The 26,665-nt window shown below is 48.5% G+C and overlaps 8 protein-coding genes across 8 annotated transcripts; 4 read left to right on the top strand and 4 right to left on the bottom strand.

The window, feature by feature from the left end:
- Nucleotides 1–486: 486 nt before the first annotated feature.
- BKA67DRAFT_566971 (uncharacterized protein) lies at nucleotides 487–838 on the top strand. Its single transcript, XM_046102946.1, has one exon. It carries the CDS (start codon nucleotides 508–510, stop codon nucleotides 724–726), a length of 219 nt encoding a protein of 72 aa, XP_045956867.1. The 5' UTR covers nucleotides 487–507; the 3' UTR covers nucleotides 727–838.
- A 2,197-nt stretch (nucleotides 839–3,035) lies between these two features.
- Nucleotides 3,036–4,622, bottom strand: BKA67DRAFT_592904 (WSC domain-containing protein; the record flags this gene model as incomplete). The annotated part of the gene is made up of 4 exons (XM_046104877.1): nucleotides 3,036–3,081; nucleotides 3,118–3,759; nucleotides 3,812–4,224; nucleotides 4,317–4,622. The coding sequence occupies 4 exons, from the start codon at nucleotides 4,620–4,622 to the stop codon at nucleotides 3,036–3,038; spliced, it is 1,407 nt and encodes a 468-aa protein (XP_045956866.1).
- A 516-nt stretch (nucleotides 4,623–5,138) lies between these two features.
- BKA67DRAFT_294433 (uncharacterized protein) lies at nucleotides 5,139–7,690 on the bottom strand. The gene is made up of 6 exons (XM_046096031.1): nucleotides 7,176–7,690; nucleotides 7,037–7,120; nucleotides 6,903–6,980; nucleotides 6,572–6,844; nucleotides 6,390–6,518; nucleotides 5,139–6,333 (listed from the first exon to the last, which is right to left on the bottom strand). The coding sequence occupies exons 1-6, from the start codon at nucleotides 7,300–7,302 to the stop codon at nucleotides 5,474–5,476; spliced, it is 1,551 nt and encodes a 516-aa protein (XP_045956865.1). The 5' UTR covers nucleotides 7,303–7,690; the 3' UTR covers nucleotides 5,139–5,473.
- Nucleotides 7,691–10,196: 2,506 nt separating this feature from the next.
- On the bottom strand, nucleotides 10,197–12,107 carry BKA67DRAFT_566963 (putative methyltransferase-domain-containing protein). Its single transcript, XM_046102945.1, has one exon. It carries the CDS (start codon nucleotides 11,719–11,721, stop codon nucleotides 10,408–10,410), a length of 1,314 nt encoding a protein of 437 aa, XP_045956864.1. The 5' UTR covers nucleotides 11,722–12,107; the 3' UTR covers nucleotides 10,197–10,407.
- Nucleotides 12,108–12,504: 397 nt separating this feature from the next.
- Nucleotides 12,505–13,710, bottom strand: BKA67DRAFT_566961 (NifU-like N terminal domain-containing protein). Its single transcript, XM_046102944.1, has 2 exons — nucleotides 13,018–13,710; nucleotides 12,505–12,957 (listed from the first exon to the last, which is right to left on the bottom strand). Exons 1-2 carry the CDS (start codon nucleotides 13,445–13,447, stop codon nucleotides 12,812–12,814), a joined length of 576 nt encoding a protein of 191 aa, XP_045956863.1. The 5' UTR covers nucleotides 13,448–13,710; the 3' UTR covers nucleotides 12,505–12,811.
- Nucleotides 13,711–14,570: 860 nt separating this feature from the next.
- BKA67DRAFT_294375 (uncharacterized protein) lies at nucleotides 14,571–17,409 on the top strand. The gene has a single exon (XM_046096030.1). It carries the CDS (start codon nucleotides 14,870–14,872, stop codon nucleotides 17,222–17,224), a length of 2,355 nt encoding a protein of 784 aa, XP_045956862.1. The 5' UTR covers nucleotides 14,571–14,869; the 3' UTR covers nucleotides 17,225–17,409.
- A 2,876-nt stretch (nucleotides 17,410–20,285) lies between these two features.
- Nucleotides 20,286–22,764, top strand: BKA67DRAFT_566949 (uncharacterized protein). The gene is made up of 4 exons (XM_046102943.1): nucleotides 20,286–20,857; nucleotides 20,946–21,210; nucleotides 21,278–21,941; nucleotides 22,004–22,764. The coding sequence occupies exons 1-4, from the start codon at nucleotides 20,762–20,764 to the stop codon at nucleotides 22,497–22,499; spliced, it is 1,521 nt and encodes a 506-aa protein (XP_045956861.1). The 5' UTR covers nucleotides 20,286–20,761; the 3' UTR covers nucleotides 22,500–22,764.
- A 1,925-nt stretch (nucleotides 22,765–24,689) lies between these two features.
- Nucleotides 24,690–25,436, top strand: BKA67DRAFT_536316 (uncharacterized protein; the record flags this gene model as incomplete). Its single annotated transcript, XM_046100139.1, has 1 exon — nucleotides 24,690–25,436. One exon carries the CDS (start codon nucleotides 24,690–24,692, stop codon nucleotides 25,434–25,436), a length of 747 nt encoding a protein of 248 aa, XP_045956860.1.
- Between the last annotated feature and the right edge of the window lie 1,229 nt (nucleotides 25,437–26,665).

Genomic DNA, 26,665 nt, shown 5'->3' with positions numbered 1-26,665 from the left:
TGTTAGGCTTCCATATCTTCAAATGCCCTGTTGGTAATCACTCTGCACTCGTCCTCATGTTTGCTCAGAACAATGAAGATGTGCAATACGATTTACGGGTCGCTGCAGGCGGTATGAACTGTGGTTGGAAACGATTCGCTTACGCCGGGATAATGCATCGGGCCTACGCCTAAGAACACGCTTTTTTCGTCTCAACTTTGATAAGATGGAATGCTTTCCACCTTGGACCGTCTCGATGACAATCTGTCTGATTATGGTTGGGATCAACTCTCCGAAGCTTTAAAGCCGCGGGTTTTTCCTTTTAAAACAGCGCTGCAACGGGATAATTCAATTTGTCTCAGATGTCAGCTGCGTATGGTCATACAACGGGCGGATATGACCATGGTGAGTCTATGCTTGCCATGCCTGACATATGGGCATATGAGGTATATAAATATATATATGTAGACATTGTTCTTGTAGCCTTCCGTAGTTTTCTGTATAAAAAGCATTATCACCCAAGTATCAATGCAATTGAACACTTCACCTAAACATCAAACTGCTACGATCAGAACAGCACCACCATGCGTCTTTGCAAGAAATTCCTTGCGGCAACGACTCTGTTTCCTTTTGCCTTTGCAGACTTTTGGATCTTACATGGAATGGAGGATTTCTACATACTCGGTTTGTGGCATCTTTGGGACGGCGCACATTTCGTACATCCGCAGTTCGATTGCCATGCAATAAACGCCGCAAGCCACTGTGCTTGGGAAGATGACGTGAGCAGTGATAAAACAGGTATCCGACTTCAGGGCACTGTAGACGATCCTGAACAGATTGAATTTAACAATGACCTTGGCCATTACAGTGAGTCAACCCTTCCTCGGTGACGGCTTTTGGTCAGGAGCGGTGCTGAGACAAGCTGGTCATCGCAGCGATCTACAAAGACCGAGGCTATGCTATGGTTGATCTTCGAGGTAACAAAGTGGGGAATTGGTTGCTGAACACGACTTTACAATATGATTGTAGAGTGAGTGATTTTGGCCATTACGGTAACACCATGGTATTCTGCAGTTCAAACATCCATGCTTGAAATTTGTCTATGAGTTTTAGTGTGGTCGCTACCGGTGTAACAGCACTATTGTAAGCACAATAAATTGTGGATGAGTTGCTGCGTGAGGAGATGATGAATATGATCATGTCACAGTTTTGAAAGCGAGTATATTTGTCTATCATGACTGCTCTCACTTGAACCAATTATCCACAGACACACGTGTATGATCTGTCTAGGTCAACTTTAAAGGCTCCAGATTACTCGGGACCAGATCTACCCCAGTATGAAAAAAAGAAATTTAAAAAGAAAAAGAAAAAGAAAAAGAATGACTAACACTACGAATGTAAAGGAGCGAATATCTCGGTGCTGTGAGGAGATGGGTCTTGATCTTAGGCTTCCAAATTGGATGACTGCTGAGCCGCCCGCGAAGAAGGGAATGAAGCGACGAGCAACTTCTTGGGCTTGGCGGTTTGGTTTGTCAAATAAGCCATTATTCTCGTCGCCTTCAACCAGCAATATAAAAATTATAATGTCCAAATTATTAGAAGCATGACCTGGCACAGCTACTATGAGTCCCAAGACTCTAAAAGCGCCCCAAACTCGGCATATCTAGCCGTTGATCGGGGAGATAGTAGCGCCCGCACCGGCAGGACGCGAACCGCCTCATTCAGCAGTAAGGGTAAATGAGTATAGTGAGCAACACTGAATGAGAATGTATTGATAGCCTCTTTTCAGTCGCCTTCTTCTCGTCCTTCGTATCATTTGGACGTCCTGGTGAGCAGAGTACTTATCCCAGTCAAATTGCCCTTATGCTTGATCTTTCCTGTGACAAGTCTAACCTTGTACTGTTCGTACTAGGTTAGACTAGTGGCGCAATCAAATGCGTGAGAGAATATACTTCCCCGCAAACCCAAAGAAGGGATAAGGAGTCTATCTTCGGAGGATCGAGGCTGCCAAGGATTACATATGACATCAGAAAAACTAAAAGCATCCTCGTGTATATGTCCTAGTTATATATATACGGGCCTTTATAGCTTTTCGCTGCTAAAATAAAGCCTTTATTTACACCTATAATAGACGCGAAATGGCATTGTGAAGTTATATGGTTGCAAGGATATAATTTCTATTGTACCCTCTGCGTTAATATCCGTAGATGGCGTGTGGTGGCGTCGACTTTCGATCATGGACTCTCTGAGGCTCAAAATATAAAATCCCAAAATGCTTAACAAGTTGTAGAAGCTCGATAGAAACTTATATATCTTTCCACACAAAGAAAGGACCTCAAAATCGAACCTTAGTAATACACTATGGAGCCTTTCTATATCATGTACAATTTCCAATGTGGATATTCAGAACTGCGGGAGCACAATGAACGACTCCTGCAGGGAATAGTTGCAGCGAATATTGTTTACGCATGAGACAAGATGTTCCTCGCTTCACTGTCTACGTCCGCCAGATTAATCACTGTCCTTGCTACCAGCAAACAATAATAGGCCGGAACATCCAGCCGGTGCGCAACACCATAACATTTGTTGACACAACAAACGGTTTGAACTCCCAGCATCAGTACGGAATAACCTGCAAAACCATAACCGGGAGTACGCCGGTAGCCCTTGAATCAGCGTAAGAGCCTTCTGCCATAACGAGTGCCAGAGAGCTTCACTTCACTTCTTGCAAGCTGTGTCGGGTAGTGCGGATCCAGCAATAGATCCTACGCTGTCGGCACAGACAACACAGCGCACTCATGTTAAGTTCATGTTTGATACTTACCTCATGGTCAAGCTCGACTAATGTGCTTAAGATAAGCTTCTCGAACTTGTGGCCCCAGTTTGTATCTATCTTGTTCCAGAAGAGAAAGTCGAGGTTTGGTCGAATGGAGCACAATTCGATGAGGATATCATTAATGACCTGCGAGCGGCTACTAAAGCCAAACGTGGAAAGTGGAAACTAGGTATAACAGGGCTGTGGGTAAATGGATAGCGGAGTATAATCCTTTGATCAATCAAGCTACTTTGAGCATATGTGCGTTCCAAAATTCGCTTTTCAAGCTATTAACTAGGTTAGTACATTGCCCCAATTCCAACTTTGCGTTTTGACAAGAATCTGAACCGCATTTCTGATACACCGACGCTTGACCATAACCACCACAGATTTGCTTCGCATTACCGCCATAGTTGTATTCACACCGACCCATTGTTCCATTCGCTGGCATCCTCTCGGCAGCAATAGAGTTTCCACAGAAGCACTGTGTCTTGTACTCAAGCCCGGAATAGGTATAGCCAGCGTCGTCGCAGTACTTGATACATGCGTCCACCGTCATGTCTGGCTTGTCCTGCTGAGCACCATCTAGGGTGCGAGATTGGCCAGCCGGATCTTTGACGCAACCTATGTACCCCCATTTCAGAGTCTGCGACATATCGGTAAAAGGAAGCACGGGGTTGCCGATCTCGTTGACTGCTCCGCAGTTTTGATATAGGGCCGCTTCCTCTGGGCCAGCTTGAATTGGATTGCACCCTGGTAGTGCAGCTAGCACGCCATCGGCCACGTCCTCCTTGACACGAGGTAGGACCTTGCAAGCAGCCATATCCTCATCGGTGCGAAGATCGAAGACGCCGCACTTCTCAATGGCTCCACTATCATCTGTGCATACGGTGATGGCTTTTTGCAGCACGTCAACATCCCAGCCGTTCAAAAAGTCGCCGTGGTACCCGTGACCGTCAGGATCGCTGTTTGGTGTTTAGATCAACTACGTGAGTCTAATTTAATAAGTGGACATACCCGTGTGAGAACACAAACGGCTGTTTGTTGCCATACCATGAGTCTTTGAAGTCGTCAATGTCCCAAGTGACTTCGTAGAAAATGGTGATGAAGCGCTTCGGGTGCGCGCTCGGACAAGCGCCGCTGTCAGTTCCAGTCGGGTATGCCATATGGCTTTTGTGGTCTGGCGTGTCGAGATCCTTCCCGTTCCAACAGGAAGGAAATATCAATTGGGTGCGCAGGCCATTGGGGCAATTGTGTCTCGGTAGTTCAGGGGTGGCCGGTTCGGTGATGCCAAGGCACACAAACGACACGGCGGATTGTTCGATCGAGTTTGAAAGGTTCCTGTTCATTGGATTGCCAGCTATCATTCGGAAGTCTTTGGGAAATGGGATAAGACCTTGATTGAATTCGGGGTCTTTCTCGTCTTGCCTCTGCCTCACAATGAGTGTTAGTACACATGCGCTCTCTGCAGTCCTAAGGAAACCTACAGATAGTAGATCAGTGCTCCACCTGATTATTTCACCGAGATGAAGCTACCATTCTCGGCGTGATAGTAGAGAGTAGGAACCCAGTAGCTCGATTGATCCTGCTTGATTTTACAAGTCGAACATGTCGCGGTCTGCGTATTGACATATGTCATAGAGAAGTTGAATAAATTAGACCCCATCACTGTGTGTGCGTGAGTCGAAATAACTCCTGGATCCATGATGGGATCGGCTCGCTCGACCATGACCGGAGACGAACAGGGCAGACGCCAAAAGGCGTCAACATCGGCGGCAAGGATCGCGATCACACCCGCGACCTTTCTAGAAAATATGTCTCGCATCATTATTGTTAGTGTTCTTGATTGAAAAGTTCATCGCCAACTCAGTCCGCGCCGGCTACCCACAATCAATTATTGATAAGGTTAGAATCGCCGGCAAAGTGACAGACAAAGATCGAGCATCTTTTTGTTCTCGGACTAACAGTGCACCCTTGGTTGCAAATCGATAAAGCCAATCAGCTTTGGTTTGATCGGCCTGACAAAGGCAATCTCACATTGACAACATGGCGAAACGAATTACTGATGCCAGTGTTGGCGATGAGATAGCTACGTAAATATTTCTGATGTTTTTTGCCCAAATATGGCGTACTTCATAGAGAAAAACAGCAAAACAATTAAAAAGAAAGTAGTAGCCATTTCTTGTCACATCCAGAAAGTCATTATGGGTTTTGAAATATGCGGTCGGTGATTATGAGAAGATCATTCTGCGCCAATATAAGCTAAGTGTATTTATCGTTACTTATAGACAGTCACTGGAAATGCAGAAAGTTCTATACATTATCGCAAGCTGTGGCACACTAGTCCTGGATCATATTCTCCCTCAATTAATGTTTTGATATAAATATGAAATAGTTTACAAGAATCCTTGAAGCATCGCTACCAGATAGTCCTAATGACTAATAGAAGATAATTCTGATGCTAATATCAGCGATTTTTTAATTCATAAATCCCGAGCCCTCATATGGCCCATTTGCGGGGGTGACATTAGGTGTTTGAACATAGATTGCGCGACACAAGTTTACCTTATTTCCGGAAGTTTCATCCTTTCCGAAAATCCCTAAACGCCAACGCTGGGGGGTATCAAAAATTTGACCAAATGCAATGCTGCCCATAAAAGACCCGTACTTCAAGTAAAATCATAACCTGCGACGCGTCATTCTCCTTTGGTCTTTGGCGTTCTCGTCTGCATATGTGTAGTGCCGTTGGCCAGCGTAAGGCTCTGGGTATACCGCATAGCCATTATGTTCCTCATCAGTCGAGAGTGATTCGAAAGCATCTGAATCCGGATACGGAATCGGTGTATCTCTTTGAAAAATTCTCGGTGGCTGGTGTTGCTCTGCTCGTCTATACTGTGGCTGAGGTTGCTGCCTTCGCCGCCGTCTTTCGGCTTGCACACGAGCTCTTTGTTCCTGCCCTTCATGGAAATGGTGCACTTCAGACTTCTCACGATCTCTGCGTTGATGTGATTGAAAAGTCTCCTGCTCTCTGCGCTCAGACTCGGCTTTCTCTTCACGCAACTTCGTAGCTTCCATCTCCCAATGATCAAGGGCCTGCTGTAACTGTTCGGTTTTGCTCTTATATCGAAATCTCGCGGTAGAGAGCTCGTAGAGTGCTTCTTCAGCAGCTGCTCGCCTTTCATCCTCAATCCGATGCTGTAAGCACAATGGACTCCGTTTCTGACCGGTTGCCGAACGTCTCAAGCAGCCCGGCTTGCTGCATGCGTGACCAAAGTGATCGCAGTAGCCACCTGCGGCAGTAGCAGCAGCAATGCAATGTGGAACCTTACATTGGTGATCTTTGCAAAAGGCAGATAGTTCGCTTGTACGTTTCTTAGAGCAACCGCCCTTGTTGCATTTGTGCAACTGGCAAAAGCCATAGATGACTTCAGCGCGACGCGAACAGCCACCTTCCTGACACTGGTGACTTTCGCAGTACTTTGCTTCTGGGTTTCCAGGAGGAAATCTAGGCTGTCGGCAGCTTGTAACCTTACAAATGTCTATTACGGGGTTAACAACTACTGTCTCTCGGGTAAGCCTCTCCAAGAATACTTACGGTGCGTGCACCAGGGCGAACCGCTCTGTCGGGCTTCAGCACACGTCCTCGATTCACACAAATGATCCAAGCAGTAATGCGTGCCTTCCTCTGCGATTTTCCTGCACCCAGAATGTGAACAATCTTCATCTGCACTCAGTCAGCATAAGCTCGAATTTTATCAGCGGCCAATGTCTACTCACGTTTCGCACAGAATGGGTCGCGTTCTGAAGCAAAGCCTTGACACCCTGCTTTCCGACAACCGATGTGTCGCACACACCTGCGAGTACAATCGCCAAGTTGGGCGCACCCAGGGATCTCACAGCCATGGACTTCACAGTAATAGCTATTCAGTTGAGCGAATGCTCTACAGAAGTCAGCCCTACAAGCAGGAGGTGACTCCAGATAGCAATGGCTACTGCAGAAAGTTGAGTCAATGGATCTCTGCTCTCGACAATTCTCCTCTGCGCATTGGTCTGAAATCTGTTAGCGAGTTTCACTGGGTACGGGTGACGCATAACGTGATAGGCTTACGATCTGCACAAATATAAGGCAGACTTCTGTCCACGTACTCGCCATGTCTGGAGCAGTTGCCAGCAATGCATTTCTGATCTAGAGCAAGTGTTCATCAGCTCCACCCCGAGCAACGGATTTGACTCTAAACGTACGCTTTGCGCAAAAGAAATTGCCATTCTCGATGCGATGGTGGCAGAGAGCACCTTTTACAAACGGTTTCGCCGCCTTGCAGTTGTCTATATACTCCGTCAGAAACTTGGTGATAGCATAAACAAAAACAACAACACCTACGGAATTTGCAGTATTTCGAATGCTCCTTCCTCGGCTTTGGCTCATCTGTTATGGCGAAGCATCGATTGTAAACGCAACCAGGCGCCTTGCACTGATGCTTCGGATTGGTAGCCTTCTTTGGAGACATGGCTGAGAGTATGAAGCTGTGAGGCGGGTGTGTGAGTGGTGGGTGTTCTGCTTTGCCGAATATTGATACACTCTCAGCGTGGTAAACAAATAAGAGTTCCAAGTGATTGCATACACGCTAACCTATAAAGAATGTACTTTGCAAAGCTTCAACCAATCCATCGGTATCTCCACCTGGGCTGGGCGATGGTATTTTATTATGCATCATGAGGATCTCATGTCTCATTGATAGTTGCGTCTTGTGAAGCCGCCTTGAAAGGGGGTTCAGCTCGCTTTGGAGCCCTCAGGGTAAGATCTCACCTATGTTGGCTGCTACACGTGAACCACCTTGGCAGCATACTCCGCCCCACCTGGCAGTTTTTCCATTTAGTCTAGTGGTGTAGGGGCATCACTCCCAGCTTGGAATTTTACTCAACCGTCAAAGACCTGGTCTCGCTCTCTTGTAACACCAATTTTTATGAACAAAGACACTTCCAGAACCAGTTCGAAAGACCATGGAAGGTTCGGCCATGGGACGCGCATGGCCGGCCGTATCTAGTGAAATTGGCCATACGATCTGCCTCCTGGTCAGACGAACCTCACAATGAGATAGTGCGCCTCTCATGCCTCAGATACCAGACCACAGGATAGATTCATCCATTCTGGCACCCTTCATTTGACCTCATTAAACTACAGGATTTCTGCTTAGCTCTAGTACAACACCACCTGGGCGATCTACTCGCCCACGACTGTACAGACCGCCTCGGAGGGCACACACAAACACATTATCGAGCCGTGTCTCTATACGAACGCAGGTAAGCGAACATAAGCTTCGTCCTTTCAGTATCCTTGCGCCTCCGGCAAGGTGCATTTCGCTATATAGTTACGAAACACAACTGACGCGACGTGGCACGGCTTTGTTTTGTGCAAACACCACTGTAAACGCAAACATCGTCACCATAGACATCATGTTTTTCGCTGCCTAATTCTTTGTGTGCGGCTCATACCAAACGCCAACAACGGACTGCAATTTTGACAAATCTCAGATATCGTGGCACTACACGGCTCTAGATTCGACATAGAGTTTACAGATGACCCCCCCCCAAGCCAACAAGCGCGAGAATCTTAGGCCCTGCCAGCTAAGTACACCCTTCAGAGCTAGGAACGAGACCTTGTGATCAAGGTAAAAATGAAAATGGCGAGCTTGGATCTCAAGCGCAGCAGTTGCTATTACAGATGCGGCGCTTCCGTTCTTACTTTTTGAGCCCTCCCTCCCAAGCCAAGCATTTGGGTGAGCTGGCGCGTTCTCTCTCCGAGGGAAAAAGTCAGGCCCTCGTGACACGCTCCAAACACTGGTTGTTCATAGCGCCGCATTTTGCGCTGAGTAATTGCGCGTGGGCTTTTCGTGGAGCTATTGATTTCCGAAAGCCATGTCTTGCTTCCGCGACATCATGCAAACAAGGAGGAGGGGGGGGGGGATTGCGCCGCATCTTGCTTGTTGGGGGCCAGCTCAGCCTTGCCCTGGCTTTGTCCACTTCCACTGCCCATGTAGCATGTCAGTAATGGCGGCGGCTGAAGTGGCCTTGGGCAGCTGCGCCATTTTGACAAAATACCAGATTATGTTCATGCCAGAAACACGAATCCGTCAGATCCTCACAGGCATCCTAAATATGACGTGGACTCCCCCTGGCTGCGGGTGCCTTGGGCCAGACAGATATCAACGGATATGACGTACGCAGGAAGTTCCAGGATAAGCACACGTTTCGCCTGCAGTGTCTCTTGTACTTCATCGCGTGGAATGATTCAACACAGCCGCATGCACACGTCTGGTTCCTCTGCTGATTCCAAAATACCATACCAAATCAACATCCTTGTCATGTTCATAGTCCCACCCATGTTTGTGCAATAAAATGAAAAGCGTGAACTGAATACACATAAAATATATTGAGGCCACGCATTGAAATCATGTTCCGTGGCCTGACTTATTGACATGAGCCTCTTTGAGAATATATTTTATACGAGAGCGGCGTGCTGCCACGGCGGTACGTTTTGGCCCGTACCGTCAGAAAAGTGCTCAGCCAGAACCTGAAGAGCCAGTTCTCCGCGCGCAGGGTAATCTCCTCCAGATGTGGATTGATCGAAGTCGATGACAAGTATAGGGGGCGCGACGCGCCGAGAACACGCCCGCAAGTACTAGGCGTTGAGTCCAGGTTGGTATTCACGTTGGTCCAATGTGTAGTCGCATCAGCCAGACCGGCAGAACGGCCGCGTCAGTGGAATTTCGACCAATCTAGTGTGAAAGTCTGCCGGTACATGATCGATACAGAACAAGTTTTGTGCGGATGCTCGTGGGTGAAGATGTAGAAGCGTCACTGCAATGCCTAAGTATTCACTAAAGCATTTCGCTGAGGGACCATGTCAATTGGCAACCGCGCACGAGATGCCGTGTTGCGAACTACTTGACATGCGAATCTGAGGTCTGCCCTGGCCGCAGCCATTGCCGGGTTTGTTTTTGTGATTTGTGCGTATAGACCCACAGGCCTCGGTTGATCCTCAGATTGCTCTTACAACTAAGAGTGTTGAGGACTTCTGGAACTGTGCTGATCAACGGCCAGTCGTCCATGCTGTTTCGAGTGTGAAGGCGTATCATCTCCATGAATACGACGATTTTGAAGCCACCGGCCTGGTCGGCCATGGTGCTATTTGTGCTCCATTGACTATCCGCTGCCAGTTGTGGAGGGGGGAAGAAGCAGGGTCGTAGGCCATAATGTGCGAGGTACCAAGAACCGTTCAGTTCTAATGAAGAATGACTGGTGGTTCGTCGGTACGAAGTCGAGCTGTGAGCTAACCAGCTCACGAGAATACAGATGCAGTCGGACGTAACTAGGAGAAGATCGCCAGACCGCAGAAAAGACGGTCGTAGCCTCGACAACAAATGATATGGCAAAGAAACATTTGTAGACCAGGGCTTTCATCTCTGAACACGATACTGAGGTTCACATGGGGGTGACCAAGTAATTACGAAGAACAACACATGTTGGCGGTACCGAAAAGTTGACAGTGAAAAGATTAATAAAATGCCGTTCCCTACTGCTAAGAATGGATTTTTAAAAAATTCCATATCATACTAATACTTTTGTGGAACGCTTCTTTTGGCAGGCTGTCCAGACTCCTCGTCACTTTTTCGTTTCGTCGACATGTTGCTCTCATCGACTCCGGGACCTTTCTCGAGCGAGTAGATTTCGACAAATTCCTTGTCATCCCCAAGTGTGAGCAAGGGAACCGATATCAGAAGACGATGTTGCCATCCTGCTTCCCTCAATAAACCAAAAAGCGCCGTCTCGGAGTCATGTCGTGGTTTCGTTGACAAGATTACCTTTGATCTCGTTGCGGCTTGTTGACCGATCGGAGCAAGGCTCATGTTATGTTTGTGCAGAGATGATAGAGTACCCACCAGCCAAGGGAAAGAGTCGACGTTATATGTGCAGTCAGATAGGACAACGTAGTCCCAAAAGCGCGAGGACACAAGCGGGCCAAATTCACCCTTTGCGGCGTCCTCCCAATCCAGATTCTCGTAGAGAATGTTTGCCATAGGCTCGGACGGTATTCGGCCTTCGTGTGCCCGCTCAATATTGGCCCTTGCGCGCTCTTCTGCTTCATCTAAATCTGTGAGGAGCACAGTGCCCTGGCGGAGGTTGACATTCTGGGCACTAGCTGCTCTGTGAAGGATTATGGCGATGCCAATGCCGAGGATACCGACACCGCTTCCCAATTCGAGGATGTTTACTTCTGGGCTCTGTATGGGTAGGTAGGAGCTAATTTGGTACCCTTCACTCTTCTGTTTGCAAGCATCGGCCAAAAGTGCCGTAGTCAGAAACCCGGCATCCCAGATGTGACGAGCAATACTCTCGCCAATCTCTTCTTCGACGTTCCACTCTCTGATCAAGAAGTCCTCAGGGCTGGCCATGGGAGTAAGATCGACCAGGAGCGGTCGCATAGCGACGTCCGAGCATTCACCGTTGTCTACTTCGATCATCAGAGGCACCACCAGGCCGCGGGTGGTCTCGGCTGCATGCCATGGCAGTGATAAATCCAGGTCGCTCGCTGACGGCTCAATCTTCCCAGAACGGGCGCAATCGATGACAACGTGGATGCGGTCACGGAGCATGCTCCTATCCAGGTGTAAATCTACCTTGAGAACACGCATGCCAGCCGTCCAAATGGCTTCGGCTCCATTGGTGGTAGGACCAGCGACAGGCTTCAGCGGTTTGTCGTGATGAATATTACTGCTCTTGCTCATGAAACAGAGCGCGGCTGGCTCAGCTGGCGCGAGATACGTGTCCCCCAGATCCGAGGTGATTGAGATTTTTAGCGACAAAATTGGCGCATATATATTCGAGTTGTTGACGGCTGCTGGTCGTACGAGGCGTATGTAATGCATGGTTAATTTTGCGCACTTCAGCCCAAGAATCGCGCGACAAAATGCTGTGATGACTTGTGTTTAGAGTCTTGGGATCTCAATGGCGTCTCTCACAGGAAGATCCCAGAAGGAACTTGAAGTACTGATTCGAGAATCTGGTCAACGACCTCCGTGAGTCCAAGCAAGGTGCAAGGTATTGGTGTTGTACCGACAGATTGGGTGACGGATTGATTGGTCCACCCCACTATTCCATTTTGGCGGATTTTGCAAGAAGATCAGATCTCACACGCTCTCAACCGTGATTTACTCGAGTGCGTTATCTCATAAACATCTAAGCATGGTCAAAAGTCCTCTGGATGAAGTGTACGCGCTCCGTGGGGTCTACAGATTTCTGATGCCGTGCCATGGTAAGATCTAAAAACAGGGTGGGCAAGTTTGTGAGATTTGTGACTATGTATTGTAGGTCGTTCAATCTCTGTCCCGCACTATGCACGAACACATGCAAGAGAGGTGGTTATGAACCTCGGACCAGAAATAAATCAAAAAGACTCCGGATCGCGGAAGCCCTGAGAGACAAGCAGTATCACATATTTCGACTTTCCAGAATGATTGTGGTCTCCTAAATCCAATGTTGCGGCGCTCCCATGTTTCTACTGGTTCTAGTGGTTGGGGGCATGCACGACTTCAATAATAGTTGCTACCCCCACACTAAAATTCTAGAGGAGCTGGAAGAAGCAGTACGACAAGGATCAACTTTGTGATTCGTCTGTCCGCGCAGAAAAGCGCAAAACTCTCAGAGGGGGGTAAAAAAAAACAAAAGTTTATTGATTTGTGATGTATGATACATGTTGAAGTGCTGGTTTCAACAAAACCAAGCTTAGTGAGTGATGTGCTTCCACACCCCCATGCAGTCCTTTCTGCAATTGCCAGGACAGAATTTGTCTCCTAGCTGTCCCAACCAGTAGGTATCCCTTCCAAATGACACCTACCCACATACGCATTTTGCGTTGCAACACGGGTATTTCTTCTGAACAACAACTCCTCCGCGACTTTTCCGTCAAATCAAACACGGCGCCATAGAACTCTTATGGAGGTGAACAATATGAAAAGCTCAAGCGGCAATGGCAGCCTCGCCTGATACGCTTGGGATCTGCTGAGCAGTACCAGCGAGGTTCGTAGGCTTAGCCTGGGGATTCTTGGTGTAGTAGTTTGAAATGGCAGACTTGATAGCATCCTCAGCGAGCATGGAGCAGTGGACTGGATCCATGTTAGCATGTTGCGTACATCGGCATGTGTGATGTTATCTCGGCGACTTACGCTTCACGGGTGGCAAGCACAGCTCCTTGGCAATCTCTGTGTTCTTGACGCGACCGGCCTCCTCCAAGGTCATACCCCTTACCAGCTCGGTGAGATAGCTGGAACTGGCGATGGCGCTACCGCAGCCGAATGTCTTGAACTTGACGTCGGAGATGGTGTTGCTGTTGGGGTCGACACGGATCTGCAGCTTCATGACATCGCCACATGCCGGGGCTCCGACAAGACCAGTTCCAACGTCGGCGTCGCCCTTGGACATGGAACCGACATTTCGCGGGCGGCTGTAGTGGTCAAGGACCTTTTCGTGATACGAGCGGCGTGCGACGTTGGCGGCAGGGTTCAAGAGTTGCCTGCTTGCAGAGGCGGCAAGGCGAGGTGTGGTGGATGAAGTCAAGACCCGGCGAGCGGTTGTCGATAGTGTTCGGGAGAACATGATGACGTGGGTGGTGGGTTGGTTTGTTTGTTTGTGGAGATATCAAGCAATCTCAATTTATCGATTAGGCGGTCGGTTTGATAGATGCTGTGTGGTGGTTGTGGTTGATGAGAAGAAGATGTGAAATAGGCGATTCGAGGTTGGTTGGTCGATCGATGATGTGCAATGTTTCGTGCTGATGAGATCAGAGTGCGGGCTGTTGGCACTTCAAACGAAAATGAAATGCTAAAGTTTGGGAGTGCGGCCTTTGTCGGCGATCTCGGGGCCAGGATCAGGATTAGTGGCGGGATCTGATAAAGCTCGGGGTTGAAATCCGCACTGTATTTACCGAGGCATTAGCGTGCAATTCTGGTTGTCAAGGGTTGTAAATGATTCCAGAACTGCAGATAAGCTGCGGGCGAAATGCGGAGCAGAATGTGAACACTGTGCTGCACTCGCATTATCAATCAGATCTGGAGCCGAGCCAACCAATGGCTATTGAGCTATCCAAAAGCTTCGACGCCCCGGAGCTGTCTTAACCCCGGAAAACCACCTAACCTTGGTACTAGCTAGTTAAAGGACCTTTTTTCATTTTCTTTCCTTCTTGCATCTCCGCCATCCATCAACTCACCGTACATGGCTCAAAAGATGTTTATTGTCCACGTCCAGCAGTGATGCAGGTCAAGGGAAAAGGTGGATGCCGATGGTCTTGGGTGTCCTGCCATCGTTTACACGCAATCAAAATCAAGCAAACCAACAGCATATGCATAATACAATACACATGTATACCTGAAGTTAGTGTACAATACCATGCAGACGTCTCCCATCTGGAGAGGTGCTCGTAGATTCTACCTACCTACTTAGGCTTTACGCGATTGACGTCAAGGGGGATATCTTGAATTCGTTTTATTGGAGGTCGAGGTGGCAACCCCCCGACTACCTTAAACAGCTGACAGGCAACGCGGGGCAGTTTTCCTCAACCGCGTCATTGGGGAGTCGCCCGTACTCTGGGCCTGGACCACCAAAACAGTCACGTTAAGGAGCTGTTGTGGTTAGATAACAGCAATATCATGCAGCATGATGGGACGGCGAGTGCCGTACGGTAGTAAATAAATACAATTCTGCAGTCGAGGCATGTCATTATACTGTACTGGGTTGTGAGTTTCCGTACTCGACTGCATGGCAAGTAGGCAGGAAGTGGGGGTGCGTATCCCGTACCTGAACAACGGCCATGGATTTGCACTCTGCGGAAAAGGCCAGAGCTGAGCTGTCGGCCTTCCTTTCGTCAGACCAGCTGCCTAGCATAATTACACCCAAGACTCACTTGAATCATTCCTCTCCTCTACTCCAATAATTCGCGAGGACCTTGGTGGCCATTTGAGAAGAACTCCCCTCCCCCCTCGATACTTGCGTATCCAAGACCGTCCACCGGACAGCTCTCCCATGATGGCTTGTCCGCACGTTGACTCCATCTCTCTCAGCCCCCCAACACCAGCTCACTCCGTATACCGCGAGGACTGCACTCAGTGTTTCGATTCTATCGATGAGCCTGCCGGTCTCGATGTTTGCTTGCAGTGCTTCAACGGCGGCTGCCCTGGCGTCAAGACCCACTCGAAGCTACACAGCATCGTCCGCGGCCATCCGCTCGTTCTCAACATTCGCCGAACTCGAAAGCAAGTCGTCAAGGATGAGCCTCGCGCCAAGATCACCAAGCTTGCCATTGCGGCTGAAACCGAGGCCGACCGTTATGACACCCATACCGCCGCCAGATGCCTCGAGTGCGACACCGACATCGAGATATTCCACCCCAAGATTGCTCCCATTGTCGACGGCATCATGAAGGCAAACACCTTCTCCCGGAAAGAGGAAGTCAAGGCATGGGAACAGGAACTCACAAACTGCGACCACGTCGTCTCCATACGGCAGCACGAGGGTCGCCAGCTGCAGAGCGCCTTGGGCCATTGCTCCAAGTGCGACTTGAACGAAAACCTCTGGCTGTGCTTGGAATGTGGTAACCTGGGCTGCGGTCGTGCTCAGTTTGGCGGTGTTGGAGGCAACTCTCACGGTTTGGCACATGCTACCGAGAGCAGGCATGCTGTCGCAGTCAAGCTTGGTTCCATCACCCCCGAGGGGACAGCTGATGTCTACTGTTACCAGTGCGACGAGGAGAGAGTTGACGGCGACCTCGCTGCTCACCTGGCTCACTGGGGCATCATCTTGTCTGACCAGGTCAAGACGGAAAAGAGCCTGACGGAAATGCAAATCGAACAGAACCTACGATGGGAGTTCTCTATGACGACGGAAGACGGTAGAGAATTGCAGCCTCTGTTCGGCCCGAGCCTGACCGGACTCAAGAACCTTGGAAACAGTTGCTACCTCGCTAGTATTCTACAATGCCTATTCGATCTGCCAGCTTTCCAGGACCGATACTACAGACCTGGAGCCGACCTCCCTATCGTTGAAGACCCTGCCCAGGATCTGGAGACCCAGCTCTGCAAAATGGCAGATGGCCTTTTGTCCGGACGCTACTCCAAACCCGAGTCAGATGTTGTGGCATCCGAACAATCCACCGAAATTCCTCACCAAAAGGGCCTTGCGCCAGCCATGCTGAAACACTTGATCGGCCGCGGTCACCCGGAATTCTCGACCATGCGTCAACAAGATTCTTTCGAATTCTTGCAGCACCTCATCAAGTTGATTACCCGATCGCAACATCCTGCACACCTCCGTGATCCTACTCACAAATTTCGCTTCATCATGGAGCAGCGTCTTCAGTGCCTCAGCTGTAACAAGGTACGATATCAGACGAACGAGCAGGATAGCATCTTCATCGACGTTCCCCTAGAGAAGCTGCCTGCAGTTGATGGCGAGGAGGAACGCTACAAGCCTGTGTCCCTGAAGCAGTGCCTGGACAATGTTACTGGCACCGAAGCCGTAGAGCTCACCTGTGCTTCTTGTGGTAGCAAGGACGGGTTCACAAAGCGTTCCCTCTTCAAGACTTTCCCTGACACACTGGTTGTCAATGCTCGCAAGATGGCGATTGAGAACTGGGTTCCTCGTAAGGTGGATGTCCCTGTTCTTGTTGGAGACGAACCTTTTGACTTGGACCCGTACCTCTCCCCAGGCCAGCAACCCGAGGAGGAACTGTTGCCGGAGGAGGAAGCCGCCGGTGGCACGCCTGCCTTTGTTGCCAACGAGCCGGCGGTGGAACAGCTCATGGCCATGGGCTTCCCCAAAAACAGAAGCGAGAAAGCCCTCTACGCCACCGGAAACAATGATGCCAATGCAGCAATGGAGTGGCTCTTCGGCCACATGGAAGACCCGGATATTGATGACCCTCTTGTCGTGGCCCCTGCTGGTGCTAGTAGCGGTGGGGCCACAGCTGATGATCCTGCCAAGATCGAAATGCTTACCGGTATGGGTTTCAGCGTTCCTCAGGCCCGCAAAGGTCTGAAGGAAACTGGCGGAGATATAGAGCGAGCTGTCGAATGGGTTTTCAGTCATCCTGACGATCTGGGCGATTTTGGCGACGAAGCACCTCCTCCCGAAGCTGCCGAAAGGGCAGAGGCAGCAGGCATATCAACCCTTCCCGCTAGGTTCCAGCTTCAGAGCATCGTCTGTCACAAGGGAACCAGCATTCACGCTGGACACTATGTTGCTTTTATTCGCAAGATCATTGATACCCAGGTACCGAAGTGGGTTCTGTTTAACGATGAGAAAGTCGTGGAGGCCGGAGATGTGGAGGAGATGAAGAAGACGGCTTATGTCTACTTCTTTAACCGTGTCGTGTTGACATAAGATAGCCCATTGTGGTTGTCTCTGGGCTTATTGCATGGAAGGAGCATTGGCGTTCAAAGACACGATCACGAATACACTTTGGTAGATGAAACGAGGAATGTAATATAATCAATTGGGCACTTGGTCGATCCCAGCTCGTGATAACGAACGACCTTGGCCATTCCAAAATATCACATCCTGCTGTATGCCTTCTGCGGTCTCGAGCTTTTGAAAATCATATTGCCGCTGTTCTTTTGTGACTCTCCTAATGACATGGAGTTAAACCTAATCGTTTCAAATGGTGACTACGTATCATACCAGATCTGCTAAAGACAGAGGATTGCGGTATCTGCATGACGTCTGCATGTGCTTGAGGCTCACCGAAGGTGGGGTTGATCGAAAAGATGACGGCGATTTTGCACACATGGATCACACTCCGAGGATTTCATAGCCTTTTGTGTAGTTGGTGCATAGTGGGTGTTGTGCTCGAATCGCCCATTGACATTGTTACAGTGAAGTTCAGAGATGCTTTGCTGGACAAAACATGTACGGTTGTATGAGCTCGAATATATACTCGCTTACTCACAATAACCCGTCTTATTCGATAGTATACTACTAGTTTTCTACAGGAAAGCATGACTCGATTCATTAACTCCCAAGTTAACTAAAGAAAAGAAAAGAAAAATAGTTTCTTTTACAACTTGTGTGCGCCGCTAGCTTAAGCGCTTACTTGGAGGATAACATTAAGATATATACTTAGCGCCTTAATAAGTAGAAAGTGTATATATAGCTCTTATAGCGCTCATCCCTTATAGCTGCTTTTAACGACGTAGAATTTAACACGTAAAGTGAGCATAAATTAATATCGCACGAGTAATACGCTAGTAAAATAACTTATAACGAGTATTCTTAATATAGTGGCCACTGCGATTTGTAGTGCTCGTCTGCTACGATTTGGTTAGGCGTCAGATAGGCTGGCGCGTCGTGGATGTGCTTTTTCGATGGGGGTAAGTGAAAAGCGCTTGCCGCCAGCGTCTTGCAACGCCAATCCCTTGATTCCTCGACCTAACTTATAGGGCTGCTCGGAAGTCTAACACTCTCATTTCCATCTTCGGAACAGCCTACGGCAGTAAATGTGCTGTCTATATAGTAGTGGACGACCTCATCTTGGTCCGACAACTTTGTCATTAGGAACCTTCCGCTTTCCGAGTTGACTCGTGGTGACAAGGCCGAGGACATGATCCATTCGATTTAAATCGGGCGACCTAGCCCAATAAAGTCGAAACTGACGGATTCAGCCAAGAGTGACGCTATCTTCATCAAGGATCCATAGCAGAGCCCTCGGGTATTGGTGGTACGAATCCATCCTACCTCAAACGATCATACCAGGCTTGGTTCTGAAGTAGGTATCTTGGCGGCTCTGGCCGATTGATTCCACTATTACTCCAAGACCGAAGGCACTGAGCATGATCGACGAGCAGTCTTGTAAAGTGATTCCTCGAAGGACAACGTTCTGTACCAAGAACCTAGCCTTGACCACTCATACCCGGATCATCTTCGGATTGCCAGAGATGGCGGCCTTTCCCGTAATGGATAAAGTCTTCGATAACCCTTGAAATTCTTCGTATAGTTAGCGAACTTGTGGTATCCCTTTTATCCTTTCGCTGTTACCACGGCAGCAGGAGGGCCGGTAGCTGATATTATGAAGGCGGTCGGCGCAAAACACCCTTCATCGATCCATGATATATTATCAACCCCGTTTTAGCCACCGGCAACACCAAAACGGCAATTGAAGGCGTGGGAAGTATAAAACAATAGCGAGGGATAAACACCACCTGGGTTTTCAGGCTAGAAAGCACCTAGAAGATAGTTTTTCTTTACTGGCAAAGAAGGCAGAGCTACCGATCAGTGCTAAGACTTGCAAGAGAGTTTTGCAACGCCACCACCATGGAAATTGGAGGAAAGCAAAGAGGATCCTGTTAACGGAGGAGAACGCTGCTGAACGGCTGGCATTTTCCAAGAGCTACCTACGCGCTAGGGAGCTGAAGAAGCTTCTATTAGCCCTCTTTTCAGACGAATGCACCATTACTAACGCACCTGGCACTAACGGCCACTGGGTCTTCAGATTTGCCAACGAGAGGTATTGGAGGGATCTGGTGGACCCTGCCACCTATGGGAAGCCATCGATCTCGACCATGGTGTGGGGTATGGTGTGGTCCAGGGATGGAGAAAGAGGGAGGTCTCCGCTGGTGTTCTGTAAGGGAGATCTAGCAGCGCCACGCCAAGCAGTGAGTTCTAAGTCTTATATGGAGGTCCTCGAGGAAGGCCTGCTTCCGCTCTACGAAACAGATGATCTTTTTATTCAGTATATAGCTCAAGTTAATAAGAGTGGTCGAACAAAGGAGTGGGCTTGCAGATTAGGAAATCACTACTTTGGACTAAACTACCCCTTTTATAGCCCGGATCTAAACCCAATCGAACACGTATGACTGGCTTTGAAGAGGCAAATCTACGCAATAAAACCCAAGATGTATAAGCTCAAAAGAAACCTGGCCCACGAAGCCTACCTTCGTAAGATAGTTCAGTTAGCATGGTCATAGATCGATATGGGCCTTATCGAAACCCTGATCAGCTCCATAAGGGATAGGTTCAGGGCAGTAGTCAAAGCTGGTGGACGGTATACTCATTATTAAACTGTGGTTCGAATGCATAAACTCCCAACTAAATTGAATACAAATTGATATAGAGACGTGTCTTTGAATATGTTGGGTGGGCTGCTTATAGTGGTGCACGGGACCCTTCTGTAGGTGGATAATGTGCCACTGACTGTAGTAGGTGTTTAGCTTATTCTTATATACGTCTTTTTACGTAGGCTATCTACGTTTAGGCTTTACGTGTCACTAAGGGTTAGAGGGGATTATTCAACGAGCTTGTTCATGTTATAAACGAGGATAATACCGAAAGGAAGAAACAAATATTGTGCATTGTCTGCTTGAACCATAGAAAAGGGGAAGTGCTAGTGGCCCGGGCTCTTATCGATGGCACGACAGGCTGAGGAGTACCGGGCCGTAGCCCGTGACAACTTTTTGCACTTCGCTTACTTTTTTAGTAATTAAGTACCTTATAATAGAGTATTGTCTCTCCATTTAAGACCAGTTTGTCACACTAATGTTTTGAAGGCAGTAACTTAAAAACAACGAGCAAGTTTATATCCGCTTTGAGTTAGTCGACCTGTTATATCTGAGTCGACCGGGGGTAATTCTGTACAGATTTCTAATTCAAACACGGCCGAAATTATCATTTGGATACATTCTGGTGGCTACTAGGGGCCGCATCTAATGCGGGGTGATGACCTCGCTGGGAATTCTCTTGGCCAGAATTTCACCACGAACGGTTAATGCGTGCAAGGTAGTTCGGCATACGGATCCTTCGCGCTGTGCGATACATAAGGCTCTAAACCAAGGAAACGCAACACATCAGTCTTAAAACCCAGCTCCTCTCCCACCTAGTTGCCCTTTGTTCTCTTCCAGGATTCGGACATCGACGTCCATCACAAATATGAAAATCGCCTCCAGATCGACCAAGGCCGCCGCATCTGCGGCTGTTATTGAGATCGTGCTAGCAAGACCGGATCTCTCTCACAGTCAGAAATGCGTGAGTAAATATGACGAACGATGCAGTGCTCGAGTTCGTGAGAATGATAGTGAAGCATCCAATACGGCTGACAAGACCTCATATTTAGTGCTATACTCTGGCAGCAAATCCTATATTGCAGAGTAGAGTCGTCTACCCCAACTCGACGACCTACGAGGATCGTGTTGAATCGATCTGGTCGTTGGACGCAGCTCTATCGCCCTGGTGCATTGTCCTACCAGCATCAACTGAAGAGACTGCAGCAGCCATCAAGATTATCGACACCAATGAGTGTCCGTTTGGCATCCGTAGTGGTGGCCACGGAACGTTCACGAACTCGAACAATATCGAGGACGGTGTAACAATTGACTTTGGTACACAATGCGCCAGGAAACCAAGATTTTACTGAGCAGAAGGACATGCTGTACTGATTATTCGCAGGTTATATGAATTCTACAACCTATGACCCAGCAACTAATACCGCCTCTCTCCAACCAGGTGGCAGGTGGGGTTCTGTCTACAAGGCATTAGAACCATACGGCGTGTCAGTCGCTGGCGGGCGACAAAACCCCGTCGGAGTCGCCGGCTTTCTACTGGGCGGCGGCAATTCCTACTACAACAATGCGCACGGATGGGGCTGCGACACAGTCAAAAACTTTGAGGTCGTACTTGCCGACGGGCGGGTAGTCAATGCCAACGCAGCAGAGCACCGCGACCTGTGGATCGCGCTCAAGGGCGGCACCGGCAACTTTGGGCTGGTAACGCGGTTTGACGTTGAAGCTATCGCCTATGCCGACCCATTTGATCCAGTATTTTGGTGTGGTACACTGTCCTGGGGCAAGAATATGTCGGATAGTGTGATTGACGTCCTGGTCGAATTTGCGGACAATGCACCGAATGATATCCGCAGCACCTCGCATTGCCTCATCCCGTACTTACCCGTTGGCGGCTGGACACTCGTCTGCGCGCTCGTAAACATTGATAATAAGCCCACAGAACCAGCTTTTGATGGCTGGATGTCTATACCCTCTCGTCTTGGGTCGACAATGCGACACGATACAATGTGGAGCATTGCCGAGGAGGCCTCGGGACCCGGCGGAGCTCAGTACAGTCCATCCCTCACAATCTGCAGCTCCCATGATATATACTAATCGATCCTTTTTCTAGTAATTTCAACATCCCTTGCGCCGTCAGGAACGACCCTAGGATTCTGAAATACATCTTTAAGCGGCACGAGGAGCTTGTGAAGCAAGTTACCGAGACCGTTCCGCCTGACACAGTTTGGTATAGCCTACTACAATTTCAACCTATCACAGTACCAATGGTAGCACATGGCAAAGGACTCAACGCCCTTGGCCTCGAGGACGAGATAGCTACGGGCCCCGGGATTATGAGTAGCATAACAATGCAGATGGCTACGCCTGAGCTTGAAGCTATAATGTATACGCTTGCGCTGAAATGCCAGACAGACATCGAAGAGTACGCCGCGTCGATGAATGGGTTGTGGGAATGGAGGTACCTTAACTACGCTGATCTCACTTATGATCCGATTGCGAGCTATGGAAAGGAGTCTGTTGAGAAACTTCGTGAAGTTTCTCATCAGTACGATCCGAAGGGTGTGTTCCAATACTTACGCAAGTCAGGGTTCAAAATTCCCAAGTGAATCAAAATGAAGGATATCTCCGTAGGTTCTTCTAGGTTAGCGCTCTGGAACAGGACTTTGGTGCTAACGCGACGATATCTTCTCGTACGCACAATAGCAAAGACTCTTGTTTTAACAAGAATAAGTCTATCTCTAAGAGACACCCTATTGTGCATCCTTGACCACCTAACGTACCCTTAGTGATCTTTACATTTCCATAACGATTAATGCTCTGATTAATTTTCGAGTTAAATATTTTCTTAATAAAATTAAACTTTGTTTTCAGCATTTTGAATTACAATTTTATAACTTTCTTTCACTTGAGTATTCAGGGAAGGCTATAGAGGGACAGCACCAAAAGTCGCCGATGAGCGATGAAGGCGTTGCGCTCACTACCAGTGCATAACTAGATGAACTGTCTATGTTGCCCTCGACTTTGTCGAGATGATCAGCCATACCAAAATCTTTGAGACACTTTCAAGGACACCTTCATTAGACCAGCACAACGTTGATCGTGGACAGCGAGATCTTGAACAACTTTCTCGCCAGGCCAATGACGACAGCTACTCAACTACGCAGATATAGACCTTGGGTTGAGAGTGATTGAGCATAGAAGGTACTTGCAGATTTGATACTGGCCCCTAGTATCCTATCAGGGGTGATCGCACGCATGCTCCCACCTTCCGGCATCTGAGCACGAACAGCGGTTTCATGAGGACGAGGCCCTGTGATGCTGCGGCCAGTTGCGCCATCCGTGAACACCTAGTTCGGTAATAGGGTTGCCAGTCTTTACATGATTAACTAGCCACGGTTTTAGAGTGTCGTTCGTGCGGCTAGTATTCTAACGATTACGTATGAGGAGATACACAAGACCAGCAAGAACAAGAACACAGCTCGGCTCGAATGCGTTAGCTAGCACGCCAAGAACAAAGTCCGTAACCGAGAAAAAAGACCATTCCTGCAAACCGTCGAGGAAGATAAGCCAACCTTTGAAGAAAAAAAAGGAAAAGTCCATCACTATGTAGTAGTAGGTAAGCCATACCAAAAGGTTCCGCGCGGGTAAGTTGCAAGGATGGTCATACTCCAAAAAGAAAAGGAAAAAAACCATCTGACGTGCTCGCCATTACAAACACTCCCAAGATCATGCCACATGATGACCAATCCCTAACGGCCCTAACGTGACACCAATGGACGTTCTCCGTGCCGCTGCCGGACATGGATGCTATCGCGTCCACGGGTCTGCAAATCTGGGGTTCCGTCGCTAGGTAAAAGCTTGGCTCATGACCCACGGCAGTACTGATAGGATCATCTACTTTAAATGCTGCTTGGCTTGGCCGCAGGCCGCTGCCCAAGGCGTATTGATGCTGATAACCCTGCAGGTTGATTGACCAAACCAGTTTCGGAAATGGTCCCGGATCCTTATGTAGTACTAGGATCGGACCGCAGAAAACCTACTGTGGTAATGCAAGATTATTGTGATACTGCTTGGTACTACTGTACTATGGTAGCACGCTCTATAAAGCACAGTGGGGCGGCAGGGGGAGAGTTCCGGAGCTCAACGCTATAGAGAAATACTCATGCAGACGGGCCGGTACGTTGCCCCGCTCTTTCTGACAAAGCAAATGGTTGCCTAGTTAGATAGAGGAACTGTACTGTGTATCTATAACTGCGTACTACTCGTAAATGGAGCGTTGTTGCCTTGAGTAGGAATTATTACATTGCAGATGCCATTGCACGGTACAGTCCTCTGAACGCATGTACAACGCAACGATCATGATTACCAAACGTTAATAGTGTCAGGAAGGAGATGCTTACATGGCGAAATATATAGATAAGCGAACTATAACAAAACTCTCTACGTTCACAAGCAATGCAATGTTTAGATACGATGGGCACCAAATGCAGGAGCTGAAGATCTCCAGCTCTAAAATCTACAAGATGGAGGATAGATAATCTCTGCCATATTTTCATTGTCGGATCCTTAAAAGAAAGCGCTGCTTCTTTGGCCTTTCTTGCAGCATTCGGTCACTTGTCAGTGAGTGGGGGATCGGAGTCCGGGATAACTCTGCAAAGTTTCGCTTTGGTTATTCAGGAAATGTTTCGCATTTAGCACAGCAAATCTCAATTATGCGCCAGCTCCGCGATAGTCACAAATCCCTAATTATCAAGTCCTGCGCACTTGTTCACAGCAAATAAGGAAGATCGGATAAAATGGCTTCCAAAATTCATTCACCAGGCATATGGAGCAAACCGGATGACCAGGTTACAGGCAATGACTGTATCGTTGACGCTACGAGACATGCTTCTTTGAACACAGATCTCTCAACCCAGGCAAGGCATTATGAAATTTCGACTGCATCGCAATCACATCGAGAGACGCAAAGCTCCATGGATCAAACAGCCATGGTTCACATGCAATTCCCAGACGTCATCGCCGCTGATGAGCGTCCCCCCGGCGCATTCCTCGAGCTCGCTCACCTTCAGAGCCACGCTGGCGACATCTCCACTTGCCGTCCCTCCCACGCCGGCCCAGTCCAAGAACACGGTAGTCCTCGCCTTCCCAGGTCCCAAGGGCTCCCGCCTGAGCTCCCGAGCCTTTTTGCAGAGATAATCTTCGTCCTCGCCTGCACAGGCGGCCAGCTCGTCGCCGCCCTCCTCATCGGCCAGGTCGCCGTAACGCAGGGCGTCTTTGGCAACGCACTCGGCATCCCGCCCTCTCAAATCCCCTGGCTCCTCGGATCCTCTAATCTTGCGACAGGCTTATCAGTCATAATTTCTGGCTCGTTGGCTGACCTCGTCCCACCGAAACCGCTCATAGTAGGTGGATTTCTCTGGGAAGCGGTGTGGAACGTGATAGCGGCTGTAGCTATCAGCCCGCGGCTGAAAATCCTGTTTTTCGTCGCAAGAGCAATGCAGGGATACCAAAGGCGGAGGAAAAGGAACATGTGCATTGATTGATGTGCATGTTGGACCATACCTGAATAGACTATGCTATGGTGCAAATAGGTTCAACAGACGAGCAAGGTAGTAAAGCCGAAGCCGTGGATGCTAATAAATCCACAGACTTTGATCATTACATTACATTACATATGACATTTACCAGTGTGCCCTCGTGCAGAGGTTACAAGCTCGCTACTTAGAGTGCATAAATACACTCTTAAAGCCGAATTATGCGTCACCTTGCTTCCAACTCTCCAGGAGTTAGGGATATGGTTTTGAATGACACCCGACGAACATGTCTCTTCCAATTTTAGGCTACATGACTTTACGATCTTAAAAGTTTCCTTTCTGCGTACAATCTCACACTAAGCTCTTCATTTCCACCTAGACTCTTAAGGATTCCTCGTTACAAGTCCCAAAACACGCATCGAAAGCCTCAAGCTCAAACTCAATTGCTTCTCAGTGTATATGCCTTCGTGTTCTTCATATTGGACTTAAACTTATGGAATTATCGCGGCACCCCTTATTTGCATGCGTTTATTATTAAGTGCCTCCCTCTCACTTCACTCATTGCTACTGCAAAAATCCACTTGGATGACTATGATTTGCGCCTGCCAATGAGTCGTGAAAATACGTAACGAGATGCTGGACATCTATCTCATTCCACATGGCAGATGCGATCTGCCTACTCTCTCATGCTAATTTACACTCAAGTCAAGCGTTGTACTTTCTACCGCCCCTAAGTAGTCGGGCAGAATAAGATACAATTCTTGCCATGATCTATTTCCTCAGTATGACTACCTTCTAAGCTCTAGAGGGTAGAAAGGCGACGCATTGTGATCGGTTCGCGAATCATCTAGGAGACAAAAGATTACTGCTTAGACCCTGCAGGAGTTGGATCAACGACTAGATGAGGTTTGCAAATAGCAGCTCAAACATCTTACAGGGCATCTAGTCGAGACTTTTCGAACCAGGGTCGATGGTTTGATTGTGTATCGCGCCGCCCGTATTGTCCTCCATTGTTGCGCATTACTTAGAGACAATATACATCGGTCAAATACCATATCCATCTCCACCTACTACTCCAGACGATCGCTCCGATCATACGGTTCGATATCAGTCACTACAGTTTTCGAAATAATTCATCCGTTCAGTATCAATCGGTAGGCTTGTGAAGCGATCGGAATCGGTATCGGCGACCTACCAAAATGGTCGGTCGGCCAGTCCATCGCCATGCCTGATTGTAA

Source organism: Truncatella angustata (assembly GCF_020726525.1).
Source record: "Truncatella angustata strain MPI-SDFR-AT-0073 chromosome Unknown BKA67scaffold_5, whole genome shotgun sequence".
Lineage (NCBI taxonomy): Eukaryota > Fungi > Ascomycota > Sordariomycetes > Amphisphaeriales > Sporocadaceae > Truncatella > Truncatella angustata.
The sequence above is the reverse complement of the archived record's forward strand: the minus strand, read 5'-3'. Positions and strand labels throughout refer to the sequence as shown.